The sequence below is a fragment of the Pan paniscus genome, chromosome 9, assembly GCF_029289425.2.
Source record: "Pan paniscus chromosome 9, NHGRI_mPanPan1-v2.0_pri, whole genome shotgun sequence".
Taxonomy (NCBI): domain Eukaryota; kingdom Metazoa; phylum Chordata; class Mammalia; order Primates; family Hominidae; genus Pan; species Pan paniscus.
The window spans coordinates 27,235,439-27,260,822 of NC_073258.2; the positions used below are offsets into that span (position 1 = coordinate 27,235,439).

Sequence of the window (25,384 nt, forward strand, 5' to 3'; positions counted from 1 at the left end):
CCATTCTCCCCATCACTTTCAGGTACACCAATCAGACGTAGATTTGGTTTTTTCACATAGTCCCATATTTCTTGGAGGCTTTGTTCATTTCTTTTTATTCTTTTTTCTCTAAACTTCCCTTCTTGCTTCACTTCATTCATTTCATCTTCCATCGCTGATACCCTTTCTTCCAGTTGATGGCATCGGTTCCTGAGGCTTCTGCATTCTTCACGTAGTTCTTGAGCCTTAGCTTTCAGCAACATCAGCTCCTTTAAGCACTTCTCTGTATTGATTATTCTAGTTATACATTCGTGTAAATTTTTTTCAAAGTTTTTAACTTCTTTGCCTTTGGTTTGAATTTCCTCCTGTAGCTCATATTTTGATCATCTGAAGCCTTCTTCTCTCAACTCGTCAAACTCATTCTCCGTCCCGCTTTGTTCCATTGCTGGTGAGGAACTGCGTTCCTTTGAAGGAGGAGAGGTGCTCTGCTTTTTGGAGTTTCCAGTTTTTCTGCTGTGTTTTTTCCCATCTTTGTGGTTTTATCTACTTTTGGTCTTTGATGATGGTGATGTACAGATGGGTTTTTGGTGTGGATGTCCTTTCTGTTTGTTAGTTTTCTTTCTAACAGACAGGACCGTCAGCTGCAGGTCTGTTGGAGTTTGCTAGAGGTCCACTCCAGACCCTGTTTGCCTGGGTATCAGCAGCGGTGTTTGCAGAACAGGGGTTTTTCGTGAACCGCGAATGCTGCTGTCTGATCATTCCTCTGGAAATTTTGTCTCAGAGGAGTACCCGGCCGTGTGAAGTGTCAGTCTGCCCCTACTGGGGGGTGCCTCCCAGTTAGGCTGCTCAGGGGTCAGGGGTCAGGGACGCACTTGAGGAGGCAGTCTGCCTGTTCTCAGATCTCCAGCTGCGTGCTGGGAGAACCACTGCTCTCTTCAATGCTGTCAGACAGGGACATTTAAGTCTGCAGAGCTTACTGCTGTCTTTTTGTTTGTCTGTGCCCTGCCCCCAGAGGTGGAGCCTACAGAGGCAGACAGGCCTCCTTGAGCTGTGGTGGGCTCCACCCAGTTCGAGCTTCCTGGCTGCTTTGTTTACCTAAGCAAGCCTGGGCAATGGCGGGTGCCCCTCCCCCAGCCCCGCTGCCGCCTTGCAGTTTAATCTCAGACTGCTGTGCTAGCAACCAGCGAGACTCCGTGGGCATAGGACCCTCCGAGCCATGTGCGGGATATAATCTTCTGGTGCGCCGTTTTTTAAGCCCGTCGGAAAGGCTCAGTATTCGGGTGGGAGTGACCCGATTTTCCAGGTGCCGTCTGTCACCCCTTTCTTTGACTAGGAAAGGGAACTCCCTGACCCCTTGTGCTTCCCGAGTGAGGCAATGCCTCGCCCTGCTTCGGCTCGTGCGCGGTGCACTGCATCCACTGACCTGCGCCCACTGTCTGGCACTCCCTAGTGAGATGAACCTGGTACCTCAGATGGAAATGCAGAAATCACCCGTCTTCTGCATTGCTCATGCTGGGAGCTGTAGACTGGAGCTGTTCCTATTCGGCCATCTTGGCTCCTCCCCCCCAGGTTGATGTCTTAAATTGACTATTGTAAATATTGCTGCAATAAACATGGGAATGCCGATATCTGTTTGACATACTGATTTCAAATCTCTTGGATAAATGCCCAGAAGCAGGATTACTGGGTCACACAGGAATTCTATTTTCAGTGTTTTGAGAAACCTCCATACGGTTTTCTTCAATGGCTGTACTAATTTACTCTACCACCAACAGTGTGCCAGGATTCCCTTTTCACCACATTCCTGCCAATGTTTGTTAACTGTCAGATGAGGATAATTACTTATCTCTTAGGATTAATGAGAATATTTAGATGTTAATTCATGGTAACTGGCACATTTACCTGCTACATGCTGGTAATTACATAATGGTGGTGATTGTTTTATATAATCTCAGAAAAAGAGGCTGAGAAAATGAGAATAAAAGTCAAGTTAAAAGCATTATTAGATAACAGGATGTATGTGGGATAACCATAATTATAGTAATATAGAAACAGCAAGTTTTTTCACTTTATACCCAGCCCAACATTAGTTAAGGTAGTATTAATTTTCATAATTGATCAGCAAACTACCTATGTAGTTTACAGGACCACATCTCATCCAGGATTTTTAAAGATGCATATGTATATTGAGCTGATAATATCTGCCTAAGTAAGGAACAATCAGATAATCTTCACTTCTTTGAAATCTCTTTAAAATTAATAACTACAGGCCGGGCGCGGTGGCTCACGCCTGTAATCCCAGCACTTTGGGAGGCCGAGGCAGGCGGATCACGAGGTCAGGAGATCGAGACCATCCTGGCTAACACGGTGAAACCCCATCTCTACTAAAAATACAAAAAATTAGCCGGGCGTGGTAGCGGGCGCCTGTAGTCCCAGCTACTCGGGAGGCTGAGGCAGGAGAATGGCGTGAACCCGGGAGGCGGAGCTTGCAGTGAGCCGAGATCGCGCCACTGCACTCCAGCCTGGGCGACAGAGCGAGACTCCGTCTCAAAAAAAAAAAAAAAAAAAAAAAAAAATTAATAACTACAGGATATATTATACTATGTGGCTATTCCTCCTAGCAATTACTACCTCCTAGAACACTTCAAGTAGACAAAGGCAAAATGGATTAATAGTAACTTTTGATAGAATTTTGTCCTTATGAAATCAATAAATTCTATAGTAAAGAGATATTAGATGCTTCTAGATTATATCTCAAAGCATTTTTTTTACTGTATTTATTTACCTAGATAGTCAATCCATGTTCATATATATCACAGAAATTTCTTGTTCTCAATGCATGGTATAAAAGGAAATGCCTGATATTCATTTTCGTGAAGACAAACATATTTTATTTTTAATGATAGAGTAAGTAAAATTTTCAGACATTTTCAGAAAGTACAATTTCTAGATTTGTAGTTCAGAATCTAGAACCTATTAATTAAGATTTAAAAGCTATGTAGAGTATCAATAAAGTAGCTGAGAAGTCCCATTAAGATTCCCAAGATTAATATAAGGAACAAAAGCCTATATAGGAAGACGTCTAAACCAAATAATTTTCAAAGAGCAATCATCTAATTTCTAATAATAAAGAATGGACATGTGAAAATTGTCATTCTTCCTCTCTGCATAATTTTCACCATTTTTCTTTGTTATCAATTCTAGACATGTAATTCAAGTTTATGAATTGCATACTAAATGTTTGATGAAATTCACCTGGCCTAAAAGTAAATTTTAAAGAGATAGTTTTCTGCTGAAATCTCCATTTCTTCAGTTTTCTCCACAGAAAACTCTCTCTGCCAAGGGCCTTGATTCATATTCAAAGCTTCTCTGGAATATCTCTGTCTACCAAGAAAGAATATCAACAAAATTTGATAGCCACTGAAATCAATGTGTTTGTGCTTTAATAACTCACAAAAAGGCTGAATAAATTATTTGTTTTTGAAACATTCTCTGGGTGAAATATAAAACATGAGATTATAAACTTTGAAAGCGATTTTGAGGAAAAGTTATAGGTTAACAAAATTTAGAAAGTGTCTGTCTAGTCATTAAAATGGTTAATAAACTTGTATGATAATTTTACATATAAATTTTTTAATTAACACCTACTGTTTTGAAGAGAGGTTTAGGAAGAGAGTTTAAAGAAGGAACAATATGAAATGTATGTAGAATATTAAATGGCTCATTTAAAAAATAAATATTAGGAAATAAAATCACATGTTGTTTTGTCTACTCTGGTACATTGACTAGATGTGTCTATTACTATAGAAAGCACCCAAGGAGTCATAAATTCCTTTAGATAGAGGGAACATTTAAAAATCAGCTACTCAAAAATTCTTACTTTGCACACAGGGAATCTGAGATCAAACAGTAAGTGGCAAAGATAATGCAATAACTGTGACTCATGGATCATTAATCTCTCCTGGAGTAATTTTTAGATATTCTTAAAGATAAGATAGTACACTTAAGTCTTCTAGGGGAAGTGGTTTTTTATTGTAGTTTTACTTGCTTTATCTGATAAATAATTACGTTGAACATATTCTCATGAGCATTTTTGCATTTTGAATATAACCATTTTACATATAAATAAACCACTTTTCATTTATTCAATTATTTGACCAATTTTTAAAAAATGTGGTTGTTTGTATTTTTAATTTATTTACTACCTAAGTCTGTTTAACTTTTCTTAATGGTTGTCTTCTTATTGTTGAGCTGTAAGTTTCATTTGTATGTTTTGGATTCGAGTCCTTTCACTGATGTACATTTTCTCTTGTTTATGACTTGGCTTTTCATTCTCTCTGTAGTGTCTATTGAAGAACAACATTTTATATATAATAAAATTATATTTACATTTTTCTAATGTTTGGGGTTTTTGTCTATTTAAGAAATATTTGTCTATCTCAAAGTCACAGTAATTTTATTCTAGAAGATTTATGTTTGAGCTTTTACATTTAGGTCTATAATTCATTTCTAATTTTTGTTTGTGAGTAGTGTGAGGAAAAGATCAAGGTTGATTTTATACATGCACACATGCCTTACGTTTATATATATAATGGATGATATATATAAGATATATAACATATTTTATACATTGTGAAATATATATTTTATATGCATATTATATTATATACATATATAATGTGTGTGCATGTGCAAAATATATATTTTACACTATATATTTTATATATATAGTGGATATAATATATTCATTATGTTATATAATGAATAATATATAATGTATAAATATATATTTTTACATTATATAATGGATATATACATATATAATGTGTGTGCAGGTGTAAAGTATGTCTAATATATATATTTTATATATATATAATATATGATAAAATCTCCAATTGCTTTCTCACTGTTTATTAAACTTAGTATTTTTAATGCATTGAATTACAGTTTGTCTTTCTCAACAATCAAATAACTATGTATGTTTTCAACTGACTATATATTTGGGTCAATTTCCAGATTCTGTCCTGATCCATTGTCATATATGTCTATGCTTATGCCAACAACACACTGCCATTAATATAGCTTTAGAGTTAGTCTTAAAATCAGATGGCATTAGTCCTACAGCTAGTGCTTTTCTAAAGATGTTGGAGACACATTTTAAAAATAGCTTGTCAAATTTACCAAAGTAATCCTGTGGGAATTACAGTCTGTTGGTATTTTATCTGTACATTCCTTAATTTAGGGAGACCAGACATCATAAGAATATTAAATCTCTTGTTCAACAGCAAAAATATTTTAATTCATAGACATTGTATATCTTTCTGTTTATTTAAAATTTTTGTTATTAGTCTTAGTAATGTTTTGTAATTTTCAACACAAATGTTTTTAACATTCTTCATTAAATTTTTTCCTAACAATTCTGAATGCATTTTTTCTCTTTTTTTCATACTCTTTTCTTTCTAGTATTCCAGTGTACATATGTTGAAGTGTTTAATATTATTCTAAGCATTTTTGAGGCCCTGTTCATGTTTCTTCAAACTTTTTTTCCCTTCACTGTTCTTCAGAATGAGTCATTTCTATTAGTATCACGTCATATTTACTGGCCCTTTTTCTGCCATCTTCATTTTTTAATGTGCATCCAATTTCATTTTTCTTTTTAGACTTTTCATTTGCTTTTAAAAATAACATTGTGCAACTTTTATGTTAAGATTTCCTCTTTTGTCAAGAACACATTACCTATAAGTTCCTAATCCTATTTTTAATAGCTGCCTTAAAGTGTTTTTCTGCTATATTCAACATATAGACTATCTAGATATTGGTTATCATCATCTAGTCTTGTGTGTGACTTTGAATCATATATACATATATTAATAACTGGTGAGATTTTATGTTGCGATGGAGATTGTGGTTGATATATTACAGAGACTCTGGATTTTATCTCTTGAATATTTTTAATTGTTTTTCTAGAATGCTGTTAAAATACTGGTAATCAACTTGATTTGTGTACGGTTTGTTTTATTCTTTGCCTATTGCCAGTACTTAAAAAGTTCAAGGTAGTACCCAAGCTCCTCTTATTTAATTGAGCTAAACCTCCAAAGATGTGTCCCCACCCCTCCCAAGTTCTGTCTAGGTTTGATTTAGATTTTTTTAAGGTAGGTTCGAAATAGGCCTTATTCTAGGGCAGGGATCAAAAAACATTTGCTGTAAGTGAACACACAGTAAATATTTTAGTCTGAGCAGGCCATATGGTTAACTACTGAATTCCACCATTGTAGCACAAAAGCAACTAGACAATACTCAAACAAATAAAGGTGGTTGTGTTTTAATAAAATTTGCATACAAAATCTGTTGGTAAGCAAGATTTTGACTGTGGGCTGTAGTTTGCCAACAACTCTTTAGTGCTTAGCTATTATCTAAAGACTGCTGTTTTGATTGCCTGTGGTGTTAAGAGTTTATGGGTGTCTCTGGAGCTCTACTATCCTTCTACGGTGCTTAACCTTGAGTTTTTCTCTTCTCCTCCCAGCCATGTAGAATTTGTTCTATTATTGCCCTTGTATAATTTATTACCCTGGTATGTGTAGACCAACTCTCAGCCAAGGATGTACAGGAACACTCCTGTTACCCAAGCTGATTTTTGGGAGCCCCACCCCTGCTCACTTCATATTTCTCTGATGCCCTGTCCCGCATATGGTAGCCATTTAATCTGTTCTAAACTCTGCTTTCCGCCTCAATAGCTCAGTGCAACTGCAGTGATCATCTTGGGCCATTGCTCTTCGCACCTTGGTTAAGAAATTGCCATCAGGCAGAAAGCTGGTGCAGTCATGGGGCTTACCTAGTCAGTTTCCTATATTTCAAGGTCGATAGCATGGCACAATTGGTTCATAGTTGTTTATAGGAGGAGGGCTAGTCCAATATTGATTACCCTGTCATCTCTGTCATGTCTAGAAGCAGATAATTTGAATCCTTTTTTTAAGTTATATTTTAGGTTTGAGAGTACATGTGAAGGTATGTTGCATAGGTAAACCCTTGTCCTGGTGGTTTGTTGTACATATTATTTTGTCACCCAGGTATTAATCCCAGTACCCAATAGTTATCTTTTCTGCTTCTCTCCCTCCTTTCTACTCCTCCTCCCCACTCAAGTAGACTCTAGTGTCTGTTGTTTCCTTCTTTGCGTTCCTAAGTTCTTATCATTTAGCTCCCACTTATAAGTGAGAACATGCAGTATTTGGTTTTCTGTTCCTGTGTTAGTTTGCTAAGGATAATAGCCTAATCCTTCTTTAAATATCAAGAAATATAAATATCTAACTAGAATTTAAGAAAAAAATATTTCTTTACATTAACTGAAAATGCAGGGTTCATTGATTTCAGGCATGGTTTGAATGAGTTTTTCATGTCACCAAAGCCTGCTGTATATTTATTTCTTATTTTTTATGTTTTATTTTATTCTATAGGACAGTATAGCCTCATGCTGTTCTCTTTTATCCCAGCAATAATGTATATTTGAGTTTAGGCCTAAACATCTTCATATTACTCTGCAAAGAGAAATAATATACTGTATCTTCCCTTAGATGAAGAAGAGAGACAGCTTTTATTCCAGAAAACATCAGTAAATATCTTCTAGTTTCTGCATAAAGTCATTTAAGTGCCTAAATCAATTTTCAATTATTTAACTAGAGAGTTAAGAGTTGAGATGGAGTGATTGCTTTAAGAAATTACGTCTCCATCTTTGCAACTGAGCATTGAGATCTCACCTAGCATGTATGGCTACAAAAGAATGTGAGGCAGAATGGATGAGAAAGAGTGGAGTTGTTACTCACATTTTAGGAGGCCGGTCCATCTCATGACTTGTTCATCTGGTTTTCTGAGTTTTGGTGGGAACACACACACGCGCGCGTACACACACATGCATACACTTTCTCTTTCTTGAGGAATTCTAGGAATTATCTTAGGAATTAAGATGAACCATGCATTTGTACTTTATGTTCTTAGAGCCTTAAAAATGGCTTACCGAGCTGAATTATAAAATCTGTTAGAATTTTATTTTAGAAACTACTACTTGGAAAACTCCTGTATCTTCTGTGTCTCTGGTAGGTTTACTATCTTTGATAATGAGAATTTTGGAGCCAACAGCATTACTTTTTACAGGCAGCTACCAGAGGTCTTGGAACAAAATTTTCAGCTCAGCCAGGACAAATAAGTTTTAAGGCTCCACTATCAGTGCTTTTTTTCTGCTGTTGCATCCCCTACCCTACCTTTATATCACATTCATGCAGCATTTTATCATATATTTTTTCCATAAACCTGATATGTCTGTAAGATTTTATTACTTTTAATGTGAAATTGTCTCACATCCTTTTCAGAGGAAAGTAAGGTATAGTTTTATATTCCATAAACCTCCGTGAAATTTATCAGAGAAATTAAAATAAAGACAACTGGATAGTTTTACCTAGAGGGAATGGGGTGAAGGAAGAATTTTTAAAAATTGTATCAAAGAGTTATTTCAGAATCATTGAATTACAAATCTAACATATGACTGATGAGTCAGAACTTCGCAAATTTAGCTAGTTGCCAAAATTGTATCAAATTATGCACTGAAATTTCAACAAAATGTAATCATCTAGCCTCACATCCTTTTTCTTTTCTGCTTCATCCAACACAGTTATACCTTCATGTTTCCTAGAAGAAAACAGAGTTTGTGCACAGAACACGCTACTGGTGCTATCCTTTAGAATCTAGCTCTACTTAAGGTCCATTCTGAGAAAAAATAACAAGTAACACCTCCTTGGAGCACTACACTTAGAGTGAGCCAGAAACAAAACCAAGCTCCAGCTTTTTATGGTCTGTAAAAATTTGAAGTTCTACATTTTCGTAATTGTTAATAAAGTGTATTAAGAATTTACATTAAGAATGTGGTACATATACACCACGGAATAGTAAGCAGCCATATAAAGAATGAAATTATGTCCTTTGCAGCAACATGGATGAAGATGGAGGCCATAATCCTAAGCACATTAATACAGGAACAGAAAACTAAATGCTACATATTCTCACTTATAAGTAGGAGATAAGCATGGAGTGCACATAGACATAAATATGGGAACAATGGACACTGTTGTCTACTAGAGCAATTATCCTCAACCTTTGTGGCACCAGTGACCAGTTTCATGGAAGACCATTTTTCCACGTACCTGAGATGGGGTCGGGGAGGGGTTTCATGATTATTCAAGTGCATTACATTTGTCATTAGATTCTCATAAAGAGCATGCAGCCTAGATCCCTTGCATGCGTAGTTCACAATAGGGTTCATGCCGCTATGAAAATCTAATGCTGCTGCTGACCTGGCAGGAGGTGGAGTTCAGCTTCGCTCACTTGCCAGCTGCTTACCTCCTGCTGTGCTGCCCAGTTCCTAACAAACCACAGAGCAGTACCAGTCTGTGGCATAGGGGCTGGGGACCACTGTACTAGAGGGTGGAGGGAGGAGGTTAGGTTGAAAAACTACCTACTTGGTAGGATAGTCACTATTAGCATGATGGGATCTATATTGCAAACCTCAGCATCATGCAATATCCGCATGTAACAAATCTGCACATGTACGCCCTGTATCTAAAATAGAAGTTTTTAAAAAATTATAAAAAAAAATTATGGCTACTCTGTATGATTTAATCCAGTACCTAATCCTTTCCAAACTGGAATCAAAGTATTACAACATGGGATGGTATCTGCAAGTCCTTTTATTACTTTTTCTTATTCTTTTTGTCAACTCTGGTTTCCCAAGATCTCTTGGCTGGATTTTTACCAGGTAAAAAAAGGTAAATCATTAAAACCCTGGGCATGGCCAGGTGCAGTGGCTCATGCTTGTAATCCCAGCTCTTTGGGAGGCTGAGGCAGGCAGATCATCTGAGGTCAGAAGATCGAGACCAGCATGGCCACCATGGCAAGATCCTGTTTTTACTAAAACAGTACAAAAATTAGCTGGGTGTGGTGGCATGCACCTACAATGCCAACTACTTAAGAGGCTGAGGCACAAGAATAACTTGAACCCAGGAGGTGGAGTTGCAGTGAGCCGGGATCATGCCACTGCACTCCAGCCTGGGTGTGACAGCAGAGTGAGACTCCGAAAAAAAAAAAAAAACACTTGGGCATGAATGACAATAAAATTTTCAAAGGCAAATTTGCTATTTTTGTTGGAATTTATTCTTCCTGCCCTGATACAAGCTTCCTGAATTGTTATTGATTGCCTTTATGATGAATTTATGACAAGTAATATAAACTATATTACTTATCATATAGTCATATATTACTATTGAACTGGTACTACTCTAAGTATTTTACAGATATTGACTAATTTAATTCTCCCAACAAGCCTATAAGTTAAGTACTATTATTCATCTTTAAAGAAGAGGAGACTGAAGCATGGGGAAATTAAATATTTAAGTAGTAAAAATTAATAAGGGGTAAAAACTAGTACTCCAATTTCAATGTGAACTCCAGTGTTCATCTCCAACCACATTTGTTTTGCTGTCTCTCTAAAGTGAAAGACAACAATGTTGTCCTTCTATTTTTGAGTATGTTCCTTCAATACCTAATTTATTGAACATGAAGGGATGCTGAGTTATATCAAAGGCCTTTTTCTGTGTCTATTGAGATAATCATGTGGGTTTTTTTTCTTTAGTTCTGTTTATGTGATGGATTTACATTTTCTGATTTGTGTATGTTGAACCAGCTTTGGATCCTGGATGTAAAGCCAACTTGATTGTGGTGGATAACCTTTTTGATGTGCTGCTGGATTCGGTTTGCCAGTATTTTATTGAGGGTTTTTTCATTAATGTTCATCAGGGATATTTGTCTGAAGTTTTCTTTTTTTGTTGTATGTCTGCCACGTTTTGGTGTCAGAATGATGCTGACCTCATAAAATGCATTGGGGAGGAGTCCTTCCTTTTCAACTGTTTGTGATAGTTTTAGTAGAAATAGTACCAGCTCTTCTTTGTACCTCTGGTAGAATTCACCTGTAAATCCGTCTGGTCCTGGGTTTTTGTTTTGTTTTTTTTTTAATTTTTGGTTGGTAGGCTATTTCTTACTGCCTCAATTTTAGAACTCATTATTGGACTATTTATGGATTCAGTTTCTTCCTGGTTCAGTCTTGGGAGGGTGTTTGTTTCCAGGAACTTATTCATTTCTTCTGAATTTTCTAGTTTATGTGCATAGAGGTGTTTATAGTATTCTCTGATTTTTTTGTATTCCTGTGGAAGTCAGTGATGGTATCTCCATGATCCCATTTCTATTGTGTCTTCTCTCTTTTCTTCTTTATTAGTCTAGCTAGTATTCTATATATTTATTAGTTTTTTTTTTTTTTCAAAAAAACAGCTCCTGGGTTCATTGATTTTTTGAAGGTTATTTTGTGTCTCTAGCTCCTTCAGTTCAGCTCTGATCTTGTTATTTCTTGTCTTTTGCTAGCTTTGGGGTTTGTTTGCTCTTGGTCCTCTAGTTCTTTAAGTTGTGTTGTTACGTTGTTAATCTGAGATTCTTCTACTTTTTTTGACCTGGGCTTTTGGTGCTATAAATTTCCTTCTTAACATTGCTATAGCTGCATCCCAGAGATTTTGGTACATTGTCTCATTAGTTTTAAATAACTTCTTCATTTTTGTCTTAATTTCATTATTTAGCCAGAAGTCATTCAGCAGCAGGTTGTACAATTTCTGTGTAGTTTTGTGGTTTTGAGTGAATTTCTTAGTCTTGAGTTCTGATTTGATTGTGCTGTGGTCTGGGAGATTGTTTGTTATGATTTTTAGTTATTTTGCATTTACCGAGGAGTGTTTTACTTCCACTTATGTGATCAATTTTACAGTAAGTGCCATACAGCAATGAGAACAATGTATATTCTGTTGTTTTTTAATGGAGAGTTCTGTAGATATCTATCAGCTCTGCTTGATCCAGAGCTGAGTTCAGTTCCTAATTATCTTTGTTAATTTTCTGTCTTGATGATGTGTCTAATATTGTCAGTGGGGTGTTAATGTCTCCCACTATTATTGTGTGGGAGTATAAGTCTCTTTGTAGGTCTCTAAGAACTTACTTTAATAATCTGGGTGCTCCTGTATTGGGTTAGCTCTTCTTGTGGAATTGAAACTTTTACCATTATGTAATTCCCTTCTTTATCTTTTTTGGTCTTTGTTGGTTTAATGTCTGTTTTGTCAGAAACTAGGATTGCAACCTCTGCTTTTTTGTGTTTTTCATTTGCTTGGTAAATTTTCCTCCATCCATTTATTTTGAACTTATGTGTGTCTTTGCACATGAGATGGGTCTCTTGAAGACAGCATATGGATGGGTCTTGACTCTTTATCAACGTTGCCATTGTGTTTCTTTTAATTGGGGCATTTAGCCCATTTACATTTAAGATTAATATTGTTATATGTGAATTTGATTCTGTCATGATGCTGAAACTAGCATTTTCTTACACACATTAATTAAAAAGGGAATTTTTGCATAAATAGTTCTATGTATTTATGACAGATAATGTTTCTACTGATAAAATGAAATACATGTGATTTAAATATAATTTATAAATTCTTGTTTCTTTCAGCCTCTGAATTTGGGTTTCTGTTTCACAAGAGAAGCTAATTAACCCACATAGATATGGCTTATCAGGAATACTGTTGTGATTAAATAAATTTTACCAGATATCTAAACGATAAGAAGAAAATCATGCTTGGAATTTTTAAGACCTTACAATATAGATAAACTTAGCACTTTTGAGGTAAAATAAGGCCAGTATATCCAAAGCATATTGAGCAAGGGGCAAGTGGTAGGAAAGAAAGATTGAGAAGGAGAAAATAATGTTGTGCATTATTTATTATGGTAAAACATATGATTTTTAAATCAATGAATAAATAGGGAAAATGTGCATATGTGAGTTGCCTGGGGGTCAGTGATCTTGGCTGGGCTGAAGTATGACTCTAGAGATCCACCAGCTTGCTTATCCACCAGCAGTTTGACTGTAAGCTGGGTTTATTGTAAATATTTAAAATATTAATATGTTGATTAATATAACCTCTCACATGCTCTATTCCGTTTTCTAGCTTCACTTTCTTGATAGCAACTGTCACTATCTGATTTTATATATGTATATTGTGTCTCTTTTTAAAGAGAAGGATTTCTTTTTCTTCATTATTCTACAATTAGTTCAGAGAATGGTTTTTGATTTATATTAAAAGATGAGTAATGTTTGCTGAATTATAAAATTATTGAATGAATGTTGACACCTAATAAAATGGCAGCTTTCCTATAGAAAATTAAATGCATTTTATTATTCTTGCTCTCAGCAGATACCACAATCAACTGGAAGATGTAAACAATTTAAGAATATAAGTTTGTAGATTATTTAGAGAAAGTATTTGTTTTTGCTGTTGTTGTTGTGGTTGTTGTTTTAAGTAATCTTGGCAATTCTCATGGCCCAGCACAGTGCCTGGCATAGTGAAGAACACAGAGATTAATCAAAGGATGAATGGATAAATGGAACAATAATGGAATAAAGCAAAGTGGTGCAAATGCTATATGTATACAGATAATGGAACTTCCAACTCTTCACATTCCTAATTTGAACCTGGCTATTATGGTGTAGAATAAGTATTGCCATCTCTAGTTTAGAAAAGTCAAGGGCTTTGCCCAGTATCACATAGCTGGGAAGTGGTGGAGGCGGGATTTGAATATATAAATTCCAAATCTGAAGGTACTGCTTTTTTATTCTAATAGCGCAATAATGATACTTGTAATGGTATAGAGGTATGGTAGGATAGAGAAGTGTATGGGATTAAAACACAACAACAAAAATAGAGTACATATTAGTACATTTGTCTGCTTGGGCTGCCATAACAAAATACCATCGACTAGTGTAAAAATAAAAATTTATTCTCTCTCAGTTCTGGATGCTAGAAGCCCCAGAGTAAGATGTCCATATATTTAGTTTCTGGCGAAGGCTCTTCCTGGCTTGTAGACAGTGCCTTCTCTGTCTGCCCTCACTTGGCCTATCCACCTGTGAACACAAATACATATCTCTGTTGTTTTTTTCCTCTCCTTACATGAACATATGTCCTATGGAATTAGGGCCTCTCTCTTGTGACTTCATTTAATTTTAATTACCCCCCAAAGTGCTGTGTCTCCAAATACAGTGACAATAATGAGTTAGGCCTTCAACGTATAAATTTTGGGGGCATAAAATTCAGTCTATACCAACTAGAAATATAAGTGATGGATCTAAATCACAAGTGTTCCTAGGGACTTGAGTTGGGCCCTTGAAATTAGATGTTTTGGTCTAGTGAAGCATTTAGTGCATATTCATCCAGAACTACCATTTTCTGCATATTAAATATTCTGCACATCAAATTATCATGATATATAGTATTTTTAAACTGAATTCTAAATGAATCTTACAGGACACTTTTTTTGTTCTTTTCTCTCTTTTTACAATTCTTTGGCAATATATGACAGATGCTTAAAGTACAGAGGGAAATTGCAGAATTTATCTAGAAGATTTATCTCTTATTTTACAGGCGCAGCAGCTTACTGATCTGGAACAAAAATTAGCTGTAGCCAAAAATGAACTGGAGAAAGCAGCTCTTGACAGGGTAAGTCTACATTCATGAACCATTACAACTGTAGTTTTAGCAAAAAAAAAAAAAAAAAGTTAAAGTATGCTCATTGCTTTTCTTGATTTATTAATGTGTTTCCAGATGCTGTGTATATAAGATAGTTACAGAATTCAGGAAGGTTTGATATCTTCTTTGGAATCCAACTATTTCTTTGTTTTTGCTGCTACAGTAAACTGACTGAAGGTTCAGTCTTTGTGAGTTCATGGCTCCATTTTTCACCTCACTGGTATATTTATTCCATAATACCATGAATAAACATGCTTTAAAGCATCAACTAAGGCACTATATATTAACTCTGGGTGAATGAGTTATGAAGCAAAAGGAAGTAATTATTGGCATCAAATTGTTATAACCAGTTTTTGAATGCATGTATCTTTTAATTTATACTTATCTATATTTACATAGAAACATGCACCAGAACACTGAATATAGCAATGTTTATATTAATAATAAATGGAAGTAATTTAACTGTTTACTGTAAGATAATGCACCTATTTTTATATATTTTCTATACTCAAATTTGGAAATAGTAATTAAAATATAATATTAACAAATATACATAAATGTGTTTTATCAATATTGATATACCTACAACATATAATGTTCAGTGAGAAAAGTAGAATTATATGTATAATATTTAAGTTGTTTAAATACACAAAACACATTTTTAAAAATTACATACAGTGTAAAAAGATAACGTGTATGTAGAAATTTGACGTATATATAGAAAGATACAGTCACATAAAATTCATGGATATAATTGCGTTTGGGGAAAAACAGTAAAATAACACCAGGGATGTTTACAAAGAGCACTTCTACTGTGCCATAAATATTTTATCCTCCAATAATTGTACACATACAAGCAATCTTTAATTCATACACCACATATATATACATTTTATCCATTACATACATGCATTATATATGTACACATGTAAACTTCCATTACATATATGCTTTACATATGTATGTATACATACATTAGATATAGGTAATAAATATATGTATGTTGCACATATGCCCATAATATGTATGTATATGTATACTATGTTTAACATTATAGAAAATGATATATGTAACAAGTATATATGTATTTTATTATCAAAATTTTGCTTTTAACACTTAATTCAAATAGATATTTACTTGATATTTATTATGTTGCTCTCTATCTGCTTCGATTGTTTTTAATTTTTTTTAAATTAAAGAAAATACTCTGATGTCAAGGGCTTTCTATTTTTGTGGTCACAGCTTAGTAACCATTTATTTGAGAAAATTAAGCAAGTAAGATGATTGCAATTATAAACTTATTTTGCAATAATTCATTTATTTTGCAATAGTACACTGTATACATTTAGCAATTTTGTAAGGAAAGTAGCTTACCTTCTAACCATCAGTTTGTACCATAGTTATTTTAGTATAAAATAGAGGGGAGCTTGCCCCTATTTTGTGAATTAGGTCAAGTATAATTTGTCTTATTAAGATCCCAGCATTATAAGATTTTAAAAAAATTTATATAAAACAAATTTATACCAATTTAAGCTAATCTCTGACCATATCCAACTTATGCCAATTATTACTTTTAAAAAATGTATATAACTCATTATAACATTGATGGAATCAGAGAATCAGAGGCATATATAATTCTAAAGCTCAAGTAGGCCACCTTTGTTTTAGTCCTTTCTCTGCCATTCCTGTACAGTCGCTGCAATATGGTTTAAATCCTATAAAATCATTAGATTCCCATGATTCTGAAGCAGCTTGGTCTTCTCTGAGTTGTTACCCTCTCTGGCTCTTGGAATATTCTTCGTTATATTAAATGTTCTCCCGATTTGACTTCACATAATCCTTTTAGTCAGTCAATGACTAAATAGCTTTGAAATGCCTTTTTTGTGGCCATCCTATGCTAGGTACAAGGGAAAATAGAAAATATATGAGACAAGGTCTTGGGTCCCATATCTCTCACAATTTTGTTTAGCACTAACAATTAGGGAATAATTGTATACTGAGACATGAGGCAACAGAAGCACAGAGAATGGATATGTATTTTCTAAGTACCTGTGGGTCATAGGGCACGGTATAGTCACAAAACACTTTATTTTGCAACTGGAATTTGGCCTGAGTCACAGAGCTCAGGGTTAGTGTAGAGTTGTTCCTCCATCTTTAGTTGTACATATTCTTACCCATTCAATGCTCTTCTCCTCCCAATTCCACCTCCCAACCCCTGTCATTTTGTCCCTAAATTTCAGGATGAGAGGCTGATGTTGTAGTGGTTAAATAATGGTTTCCAGAGATGGTCTACTTGTGTTCAAATCATGACTCTTTGACTGAATGACCATGTTCAAATTCCTCAAAATCTTTGTGTCTCACTGGAAATAACAATAAACTTTATTTATAATGGTGATGAGAAAATTACACATAGCCAAAAATTACAGTACTAGGTACAATGCCTGGAAAACATTCATTAAATAAGCTTAGAAGTTATTATTGTTACTGAATGAGATCACAGACTGCTTCTCTGTGATAACAATTCCCTCTTTAACCTTCAGATCTTGTCACGCCTTTTAGTAACTATAAATGCCTTTCATATTACTGGAGGCTGATTTTAACAAATCTCATGTAAGATACATATGAGGTTCATAAACTGTAGCCATAAAGTTAGATAGAAATGCTAGTTGACTTCAAAATGGATAAAAACTACAGTTTAATGAAATAGATTTTCCCCTCTCTCCATCATCTTTATATGAGGCTTTTAAAATACTATTTGAGTATTTAGTTCCCAAGAATATAATATCTGGAATTCAAATAACCTTAAGTACTTCATACATATTATGAAAAACTCTTAACACTTCAACTTGATTCTTATGACATGTTTAATGAAAGAAGTCTCAGTTTAGTATCTCAGTATAAACAATAATAATATCAAGAGCTAAGAATCAGCCTTGAGTTTCCCATCAGTTATTTATTTGGCAGTATCTTATGAATTATATATAGTTGGCCTCAGCTACTGGAATATAAAAGAAGCTTTATGCTAAGAAAAATCTCTCAAACTTTTACACTAAAAATGTTTGTATAGTATCTGTCCCTCACACCCGGGAAAGCATATATTATTACATCCATATTACAGATGACATAGGTAGGGTAGGTGACCTACACAGACTCCAATGACTGAGTAATACAGAATGAGAAATCTTTTTGCAACCACACAGTGTTTGGCACATAGCAGGAATATAATAAATACTTCTTAATTAAAAATAAAGACCTGACCTAAATGAATAAACATTCTAGTCATCCCACATACATGGGACCTGAATATCACTGGAGCAGAGGTCTCAAAATATTGAATGACTTTCCCGGGCTCTCTGAGCTGATTTCATGGCAGAAATAAAGTTAGGGAGAAAGTGTTTGGCCTCACAGTCTCTCATGGTCTTTCCAAAGCTGGCAGTTCAGGACTTGGTGTCTTCATTTAAAAGAGTTAAGGTAACATGAAAAACATCTTGTAAAGTTTCATTTATGTAGAGTTTAGATATTAGGGGCACAGTTGTCTTTGCAAGGTATATCTTGTTGTCCCCAGACAAAATGCATTTTTTCTGAGAAAAGTACTAACACACACCAAAAAAATCTACCTCCTAAATTTTCCACCATCTTAAGATCACATATGAGAAATACTTTCTTATAAACTTTTCATATTATACAGTGTAAATGGTAGTATTTTTTAATATATGAAATAATTTCTTATCTAATATACAAGATAAAATGATAAATATTTCATTATTTTCTCTTGTAACAAAACACTAACCTATATTCTCTGGAGGGTTTGCTTAATTTTTTATATAACAAGCGTGTGTTGTGTTAGAAACTGATGATGCCACAGAAAGGATACCAGCCTTCAAAAAAGTTTGTTAAAAGTGAACATTAAACATAAAAACAACAAGATAATTTGAAATGATGGTAAGGACTAAATAAGATACAAAGGTAGAAAATACAATAACAACTTTAGGAAAGAAGCATTCCTGGAAAGGGTGATAGGGGCTGTTTGCATGAAAATAGTTTGTGAGCTGAGACATACATTTTAAGTGGCAGTTTCTATATGGGTATTTGGAAGAAGGGTTCTGCAAGCAGAGGAAGCAGCATTTGTAAAGGCTCTAATATGGAAATGAGTTTGGGATGCTTGAGGGTCTATACACAAAAGATATTGTGATAAACAGGGCATTTTCATTAAGGAACTTGCATTTTACTATCACATTTTAAAACAAGTAGGAAAAGTGGTGTGCTGCAGGGAGCGGAAAGACAGAGCAAAAACAAGACTGGCTGTACATGGTTTACATCATATTTCATTAGGTGACAGCTTGTTTTAGCAAACTTCAAAGTAAACAGTAGCCTGCAGTTGAAAACAAATGACACCTAACAGTATAAATAAAAACGTAATGCCATCGTGGTGTAAAATCATCCTCTGGGTTTTGCTCATGGAACTGAGTAGTATGAGTAATAGGCTCTGTTAAGTTAGAGGAACTTAATGGGCATTAGGTAAGGGGTGGACAATTCGGACCTGAGGGTTTCCCCCATTTTTAGACCATATAGGGTAACTTTGTGACCTTGTCATAGCATTTGTAAAATGTCATGGTACTGGTGGGGGTGTCTTTTAGCATGCTAATGCATTGCAATTAGTATATAATGAGCAGTGAGGATGACCAGTGGTCACCCTCATTGCCATCTAGGTTTTGGGGGTTTTGGCTGGTTTCTTGACTGTAATCTGTTTTATCAGCAAGGTCTTTATGACCTATATCTTGTGTTGACCTCTTATCTCACCCTGTGACTTTGAATGCCTAACCTGGGAATGCAGCCCAGTAGGTCTAAGCCAAGCCCCTATTCAAGATGGAGTTGCTCTGGTTCAAACGCCCCTGACGCTGTTACCTAACAAGGCCCAGAGGAAATGAGAGTTTTATCAGAGACAAATTTGTTTTTACCATTATGTGGGGAAATCGAGTAGAGATATAGGCTAATCTGGGAAACACAAGAATCTACATTGCTGTGGCAACAATTCTAAATACAGAAAGTTGATGCAGAAAGAAAGATGGCAAGTTTCATCAACAGAGTAAACAGACAACCTATAGAATAGGTGGAAATATTTGCAAAGTATGCATCTGACAAAGTTCTAATATCCAGCATATACAAGGAATTTAAATTTTTAAGAGAAAAACAAACAACCTCATTAAAAAATAGGCAAAGGACATGAACAGACACTTTTCAAAAGAAGACACACATGTGGCCAACAAGCATATGAAAAAAGCTCAATATCACTAATTATTAGAGAAACGCAAATCAAAATCACAATGAGATACTATCTCACACCAGTCAGAATGGCTGTTATTAAAAAGTTAAAAAATAACAAATTGTTGTGAGGTTGCAGAGAAAAGGGAAGACTTATGTAGTTAGTGGGAGTGTAAGTTAGTTCAGCCATTGTGGAAAGCAGTGTGGCGATTCCTCAAAGAGGTAAAAGCAGAACTATCATTTGACCCAGCCATCCCGTTACTGGGTATACACCAAGAGGAATATACATTTTTCTTCCATAAAGACACATGCATGTGAGTGATCATTGCAGCACTATTCACAATAACAAAGACATAGAATCAACCTAAATGCCCTTCAATGACAGATTGGATAAATAATATGTGACACATATACACCATGGAATAGTATCCAGCCATAAAAAAGAATGAGATCATGTCTTTTGCAGGAACTTGGATGGAGCTGGAGGCTATTATCCTTAGAAAACTAATGCAGGTACAGAAAACTAAATACCCACCACTCCCACAAGGGAGCTAAATGATGAGAACTTAGGAAGACAAAGAAGGAAACAACGGATGCTGGGGTCTACTTGAGGGTGGAGGATGGGAGAAGGGAGAAGAGTAGAGAGGAGTAGAAAGGATAACTGCTGGGTACTGGGCTTAAGACCTGGGAGATGAAATAATCTGTACAACAAACCCTCATGACACAAATTTACCTATTTAACAAACCTTCATACGTGTCCCCAAACCTAAAATAAAAGTTAAATAAAGATGGTAACTTTCAAAAAAGGATATTTTCTACATCAGAGTAACCTAGAGTATATTTCCTTTCCTGCAAACTATCATGGTGGAAATCATGTCAGTTCAAGAGAAAGTAATAAGACATATCTTTGTATTTCAGTGTTCAAAATATATCATGAAATGCATTAGCTCCTAGAAACAGACTGAGTGTGGATATAAAAGTATGTCATAATGAAATTTATAAATTAGGCAATGACATTTGAAAAGTGATATGTATTTTTTTGGGGAGTATAGGCTAAGAGGAAAGGGAGAATGCAAGCAGATAATTGATGAGCATAGCTAAATGTAAATAAGTTAATGCCTCTTTTTTTGCAGGAGTCACAGATGAAAGCAATGAAAGAGACTGTGCAGCTCTGCTTGACATCTGTTTTCCGTGATCAGCCTCCTCCTCCTTTGAGTTTAATCACGTCAAACCCAACTCGGATGTTACTCCCACCCAGGAATATTGCCTCTAAGCTTCCAGATGCAGCGGCCAAAAGCAAGGTACCTACCTTTTATTTGCACTTTGTAAAGTAACAGCAAGTAATGCGTTGTCTTTAAAGCCCAGTATATATAATCACCAGAGTGGATTCAAGTATGATAACAAATCCATTGAAAGATTAGGAGGAAAACGGAAGGTAGTAACCCAGCTTGTAAAATCTCCATAGTCACTAGAAGAATGTTGGAAGGGAGCTTTTCTTTCGTAGAGAGCCTAGCTGATTCTTAGGCAGAATCATCTAATTGTTTAACACAAAACAAAAACTAATAATGTTGGAATCAGTTAAAAGAGAATATCTTGTATTACATTGAAATAAACATCACAGGTTTGCTATGGGGAATATTTTCTTCTGGGGCACAAGTATCTTCAGAAAGGTAAATCTTTTTTTTTTTTCTGAAGTCCACAACTCTCAACACTGGCTGCACATTAGAATCTTAGTGTAAATATTTTTAAAAGTGTGCTTAGGTGTATTTACATTTAAAAAAAAAGCCTTACTCCTGGGGTTTTTCCCCCAGACCTGTTAAATTAGATTTTTTTTTTGAGTTAGACTCCAGTTATCAGTAATTTTTCAAAGTCCCAGGGGATTTTAAGGTGCGTTCGAGTTTAAGGACAACTCATTTGAGCAAATCTTCCTCCAAATTCCCTCCACCAACCTACTTTAGACAAAACAAAGAACATTTAATGGTGCTTTTGTTTCAATCTTCAAAAACTTCGATTTGTAGGCCCTACATACATTGAAATAAATCCTGAGAGCCAGAAATAATCTTTGGGGAAAGGAGTTTTGTTTTGGGCAGTATGTTGGAAAGATCTAGTTCTCTGATCACTTGTCTGAGCATCACTTGTTATTAAAATGAGTGCTATGGATACCAGCCTGACTTCTAAATGCAAATCTCAAGGGTTGAATGCAGAAAAACTTAAGAACCACTAATGCAAATACCTAATGATGTGTTACATCTAGCTTTCTTACTGCTTATTTCTGAGATTTCCTATTTTTGAATTAAAGTGGGTAGATTAGGGAAATGCTATTTTCAGGATGGAGAGTCAGAAATAATAGAATGAAGTAAATCTTCTGATATACTGTTTTTATGTGTAACTAGTCAACTTATGAACTACAAAGATTTAGTCTGTATGAGATCCTTATGTAATATTAATGTTTCTCTTTTAAAAATTATTCAAAACAATGTATTTAACTATATCATATTATTGTCTGTGTTTTTATATGTAAATTATATATTATACATATATATATAATTGTGAATTTTAAAAGCCACAAGTTCACGAAGGGAGGAGTACAAAATTGCAAGGGTTTACTAGAAAAAGGTTAAAAATAATTAATATATTAGTACCCCCACCATTTAAATTTATTGTTTTTATTATGGTGCATACCTGTTACATTCACTGTTAGAACTATAGCTTAAGTTTCTGCTGAGAGTCTTCAACGAAGTCCCTCAGATACCCTTTCATCATTACCCTTTATAAAATCGAGATGCAGGTTTCTCTCTGAGTGAATTATTTCTTACCCTCCCAGTTAGAATTATTTTTTCTTTCCTCAGTGCTTGCTTTGACAGCTGAGTGTTTACTACTCTTGGCCCTTGGTCATCCCTTGAATGTTACCTCTGCCTATGTCTTCCTTCTTCAGAGAGATGTCTGTGCTTAGCTCATTGATCTGTTTAATGTTATTTAGTGTCCAGAATGATGTTTCTAGAAAATTCATTTGAAGTACTTGTGGTATGCCCTTCTTCTTCTTATAAATTTTCTTGTAAATTCTTATAAATTTTACTTATTTGGAATTTAGAAAATTATACATTATTGTTTGTTTAGTGTTTTGTATTCAACTACATTGTTTTTCTTCTATGTACCAGTACTCTGCTAGTAACTAAGACAGCAAATTTCGAGTGACACAGCCCTCAACTTTTGGAGATTGCAGCCTAATTTTCTGCAAGAGACAACAAGAAAACTGCAGGATTTGTTCTTAGTAGTAGATCAGGTCATCTTCTGTTTGTTTCCTTGTTTGTTTTCTAGATACCTGGATACAAACACACAGGAGATGACGTATCTTTTATGTCTTTGTTATGATATTATATATTTGTTATGTGGAAAATAATATTCTTTCGAATATATAAAAAGTCAAGGTAGAAACCAGGGGATCCGATCTGCATTTTGCGTAAAACGACCCCAACTCCCAAACTAAAGTAGAAACAAATAAACCATGTGACAATCTTCTGAGCTATGTAGGAGAGGATGGTGACCTACTTTATGTCACCAACACTGAAAATAGTATTCAAAATGTTATTGAGTCATAATAATTGTCATGACCTAGTGACTAAATGGGAAGCATGAAGGCAGGAAATCAAGAATAAAAGTCCTTGCGTTCATTCACTATGATGTAAAGGGCAAGAGGAGGTTTTAAAAGGGAAGCCAAACTGGTTTGTTTTTAACCTGCTATGTTTTGGGTTTCTGTCATAAAACCAAGTGCCCGTATCCAGTAGATGATTATGTATTTAAATCTGGAACTGAGGGAAGACATCTGAATAAGGATATTAGATTAGATATCATCACAATGAATAGGGTTAAATATTGGAAATAAATAAAATTACCTGAAGAGACAGTATGGAGTGAAAAGACATGAGGTCTGCAAAGTCACTAGACGTGAGAAGTAACATGAGTATGGTTTTGTGTGTAAGCTAACAGATGGAATGTTTATGACAAAAGTGCATTTATTCCCATTATTTTGCTGAGATACTCTCTAATGTATATTTAAGCTGAGAACCATGACTTTTCTATGTCTATTTTGCTATTGCAAAAAATAGAGCATGCATGTCACTGTGTTTATTCAGAATGATAAATACTCCAGTGGTCTGTTGGAGCTGGCTCATACATGCTTGCAAAAGTTGACTGTTATATTTACAGAATTTCTACTATTCAACTGTTAAATACAGGCATTATTAAATATTATATTATATATACTTACAATTAAATAAATTCTACCAATGGCAATGTGGTAAATACCAAAGCTACTATATAGTACCATAATCTGTGCTGTTCAGGATATTGTATATTTTGAATCTGTATAGTGGAAATACTATATAGTAGTATACTACTGTATATCTCTTTGCAATTTGTGTTCAATGACATCATGTTAGCAGATTGAAATTGGTAACATTTATACTGTAGAAATTGACTAACACTATAAATCAGGGTCCTCCTAACCCACAGAGCTAGTGAATAGCATGCCTCTCTCTATGTGTGTGTGTGCGTGTGTGTGTGTGTGTGTGTGTGTAACATTTAAGATAGGATTACTTGGCATTATAGATAATATACAAAAAATGTGACTAACATTTTTTCTACTGCTATGTGGTAGAGCTAGATGCATAGTAGTGCTCAGAAAAGGCAAATTAATAAACAAAAAGGTTTGTGTAATTAATAGCATTCTGAAAAATCTCAGTTTGTGTATCTATTGCAATATTTAATTATATTCATTTTTTATAAAATATATGCTTTATAGAATTTGGAAAAAATAAATATAAAAGGAAGAACAGAAAACATATCACCAAGAATCCTACCACTTTTAGTTTAAAAGATATGAATTAATACACAGTAATATGTTTGGTGTTTATATTTGCATAATAGAACGTTTAAGAGGTAGGATTCATTAGTCAGACTAAGTAAACATCTCTTTTCTGCTATTTTTTAATTTTAATACCTTGATCAAGTTACTTAACTTTTCTAAGACTCATCTTTCATGTCTATTAAATGGAGATAATTACAGCACCAACCTTAGAAAATTGTTGAGGAGATCAAATAAAAAAATTCACATAAAACATTAGCATATGTTGTGGTGCCTGACACACATAAAGCAGTCAATAAATACGTGAAACAAGTATTAGGATCTCTTAAAGCCAGGATAACATGAAAACACCTGAAGAAAATTTTTAGTGGGATGTTACTTTAACTTTGAATAAAGCTACACTATTTACATTGTATTATTTTTCAAGTGTTAGAATACATTAATTCAAATAAGTGTAACTTCAGTTTTTTTATCATAAAAGTATAGCAGAATCCTTACAATCCATTTAGTGTCAGGGATCATAATAGTACATGTCATAAAGAAAGGAGAATGTTTTAAAGACACCAGAAATGAAAAGCAATTCAGATAAGCAATGCAGATAAACAGCAATGAAACTGTGCTATGAAAACCC

General features: G+C 34.7%; 1 protein-coding gene across 6 annotated transcripts in view; it reads left to right on the forward strand.

Annotated features, from left to right (window-relative positions):
• LUZP2 (leucine zipper protein 2) overlaps positions 1 to 25,384 on the forward strand; it is a 589,723-nt gene that overhangs the window by 473,691 nt on the left and 90,648 nt on the right. For all 6 annotated transcript variants that reach the window (XM_055094247.2, XM_034932301.3, XM_034932302.3 and 3 more), the window contains exons 8-9: positions 14,523 to 14,597; positions 21,023 to 21,190. In XM_055094247.2, the coding sequence (XP_054950222.2) occupies positions 14,523 to 14,597; positions 21,023 to 21,190 (243 nt within the window). The remainder of the gene's footprint in view (positions 1 to 14,522; positions 14,598 to 21,022; positions 21,191 to 25,384) is intronic.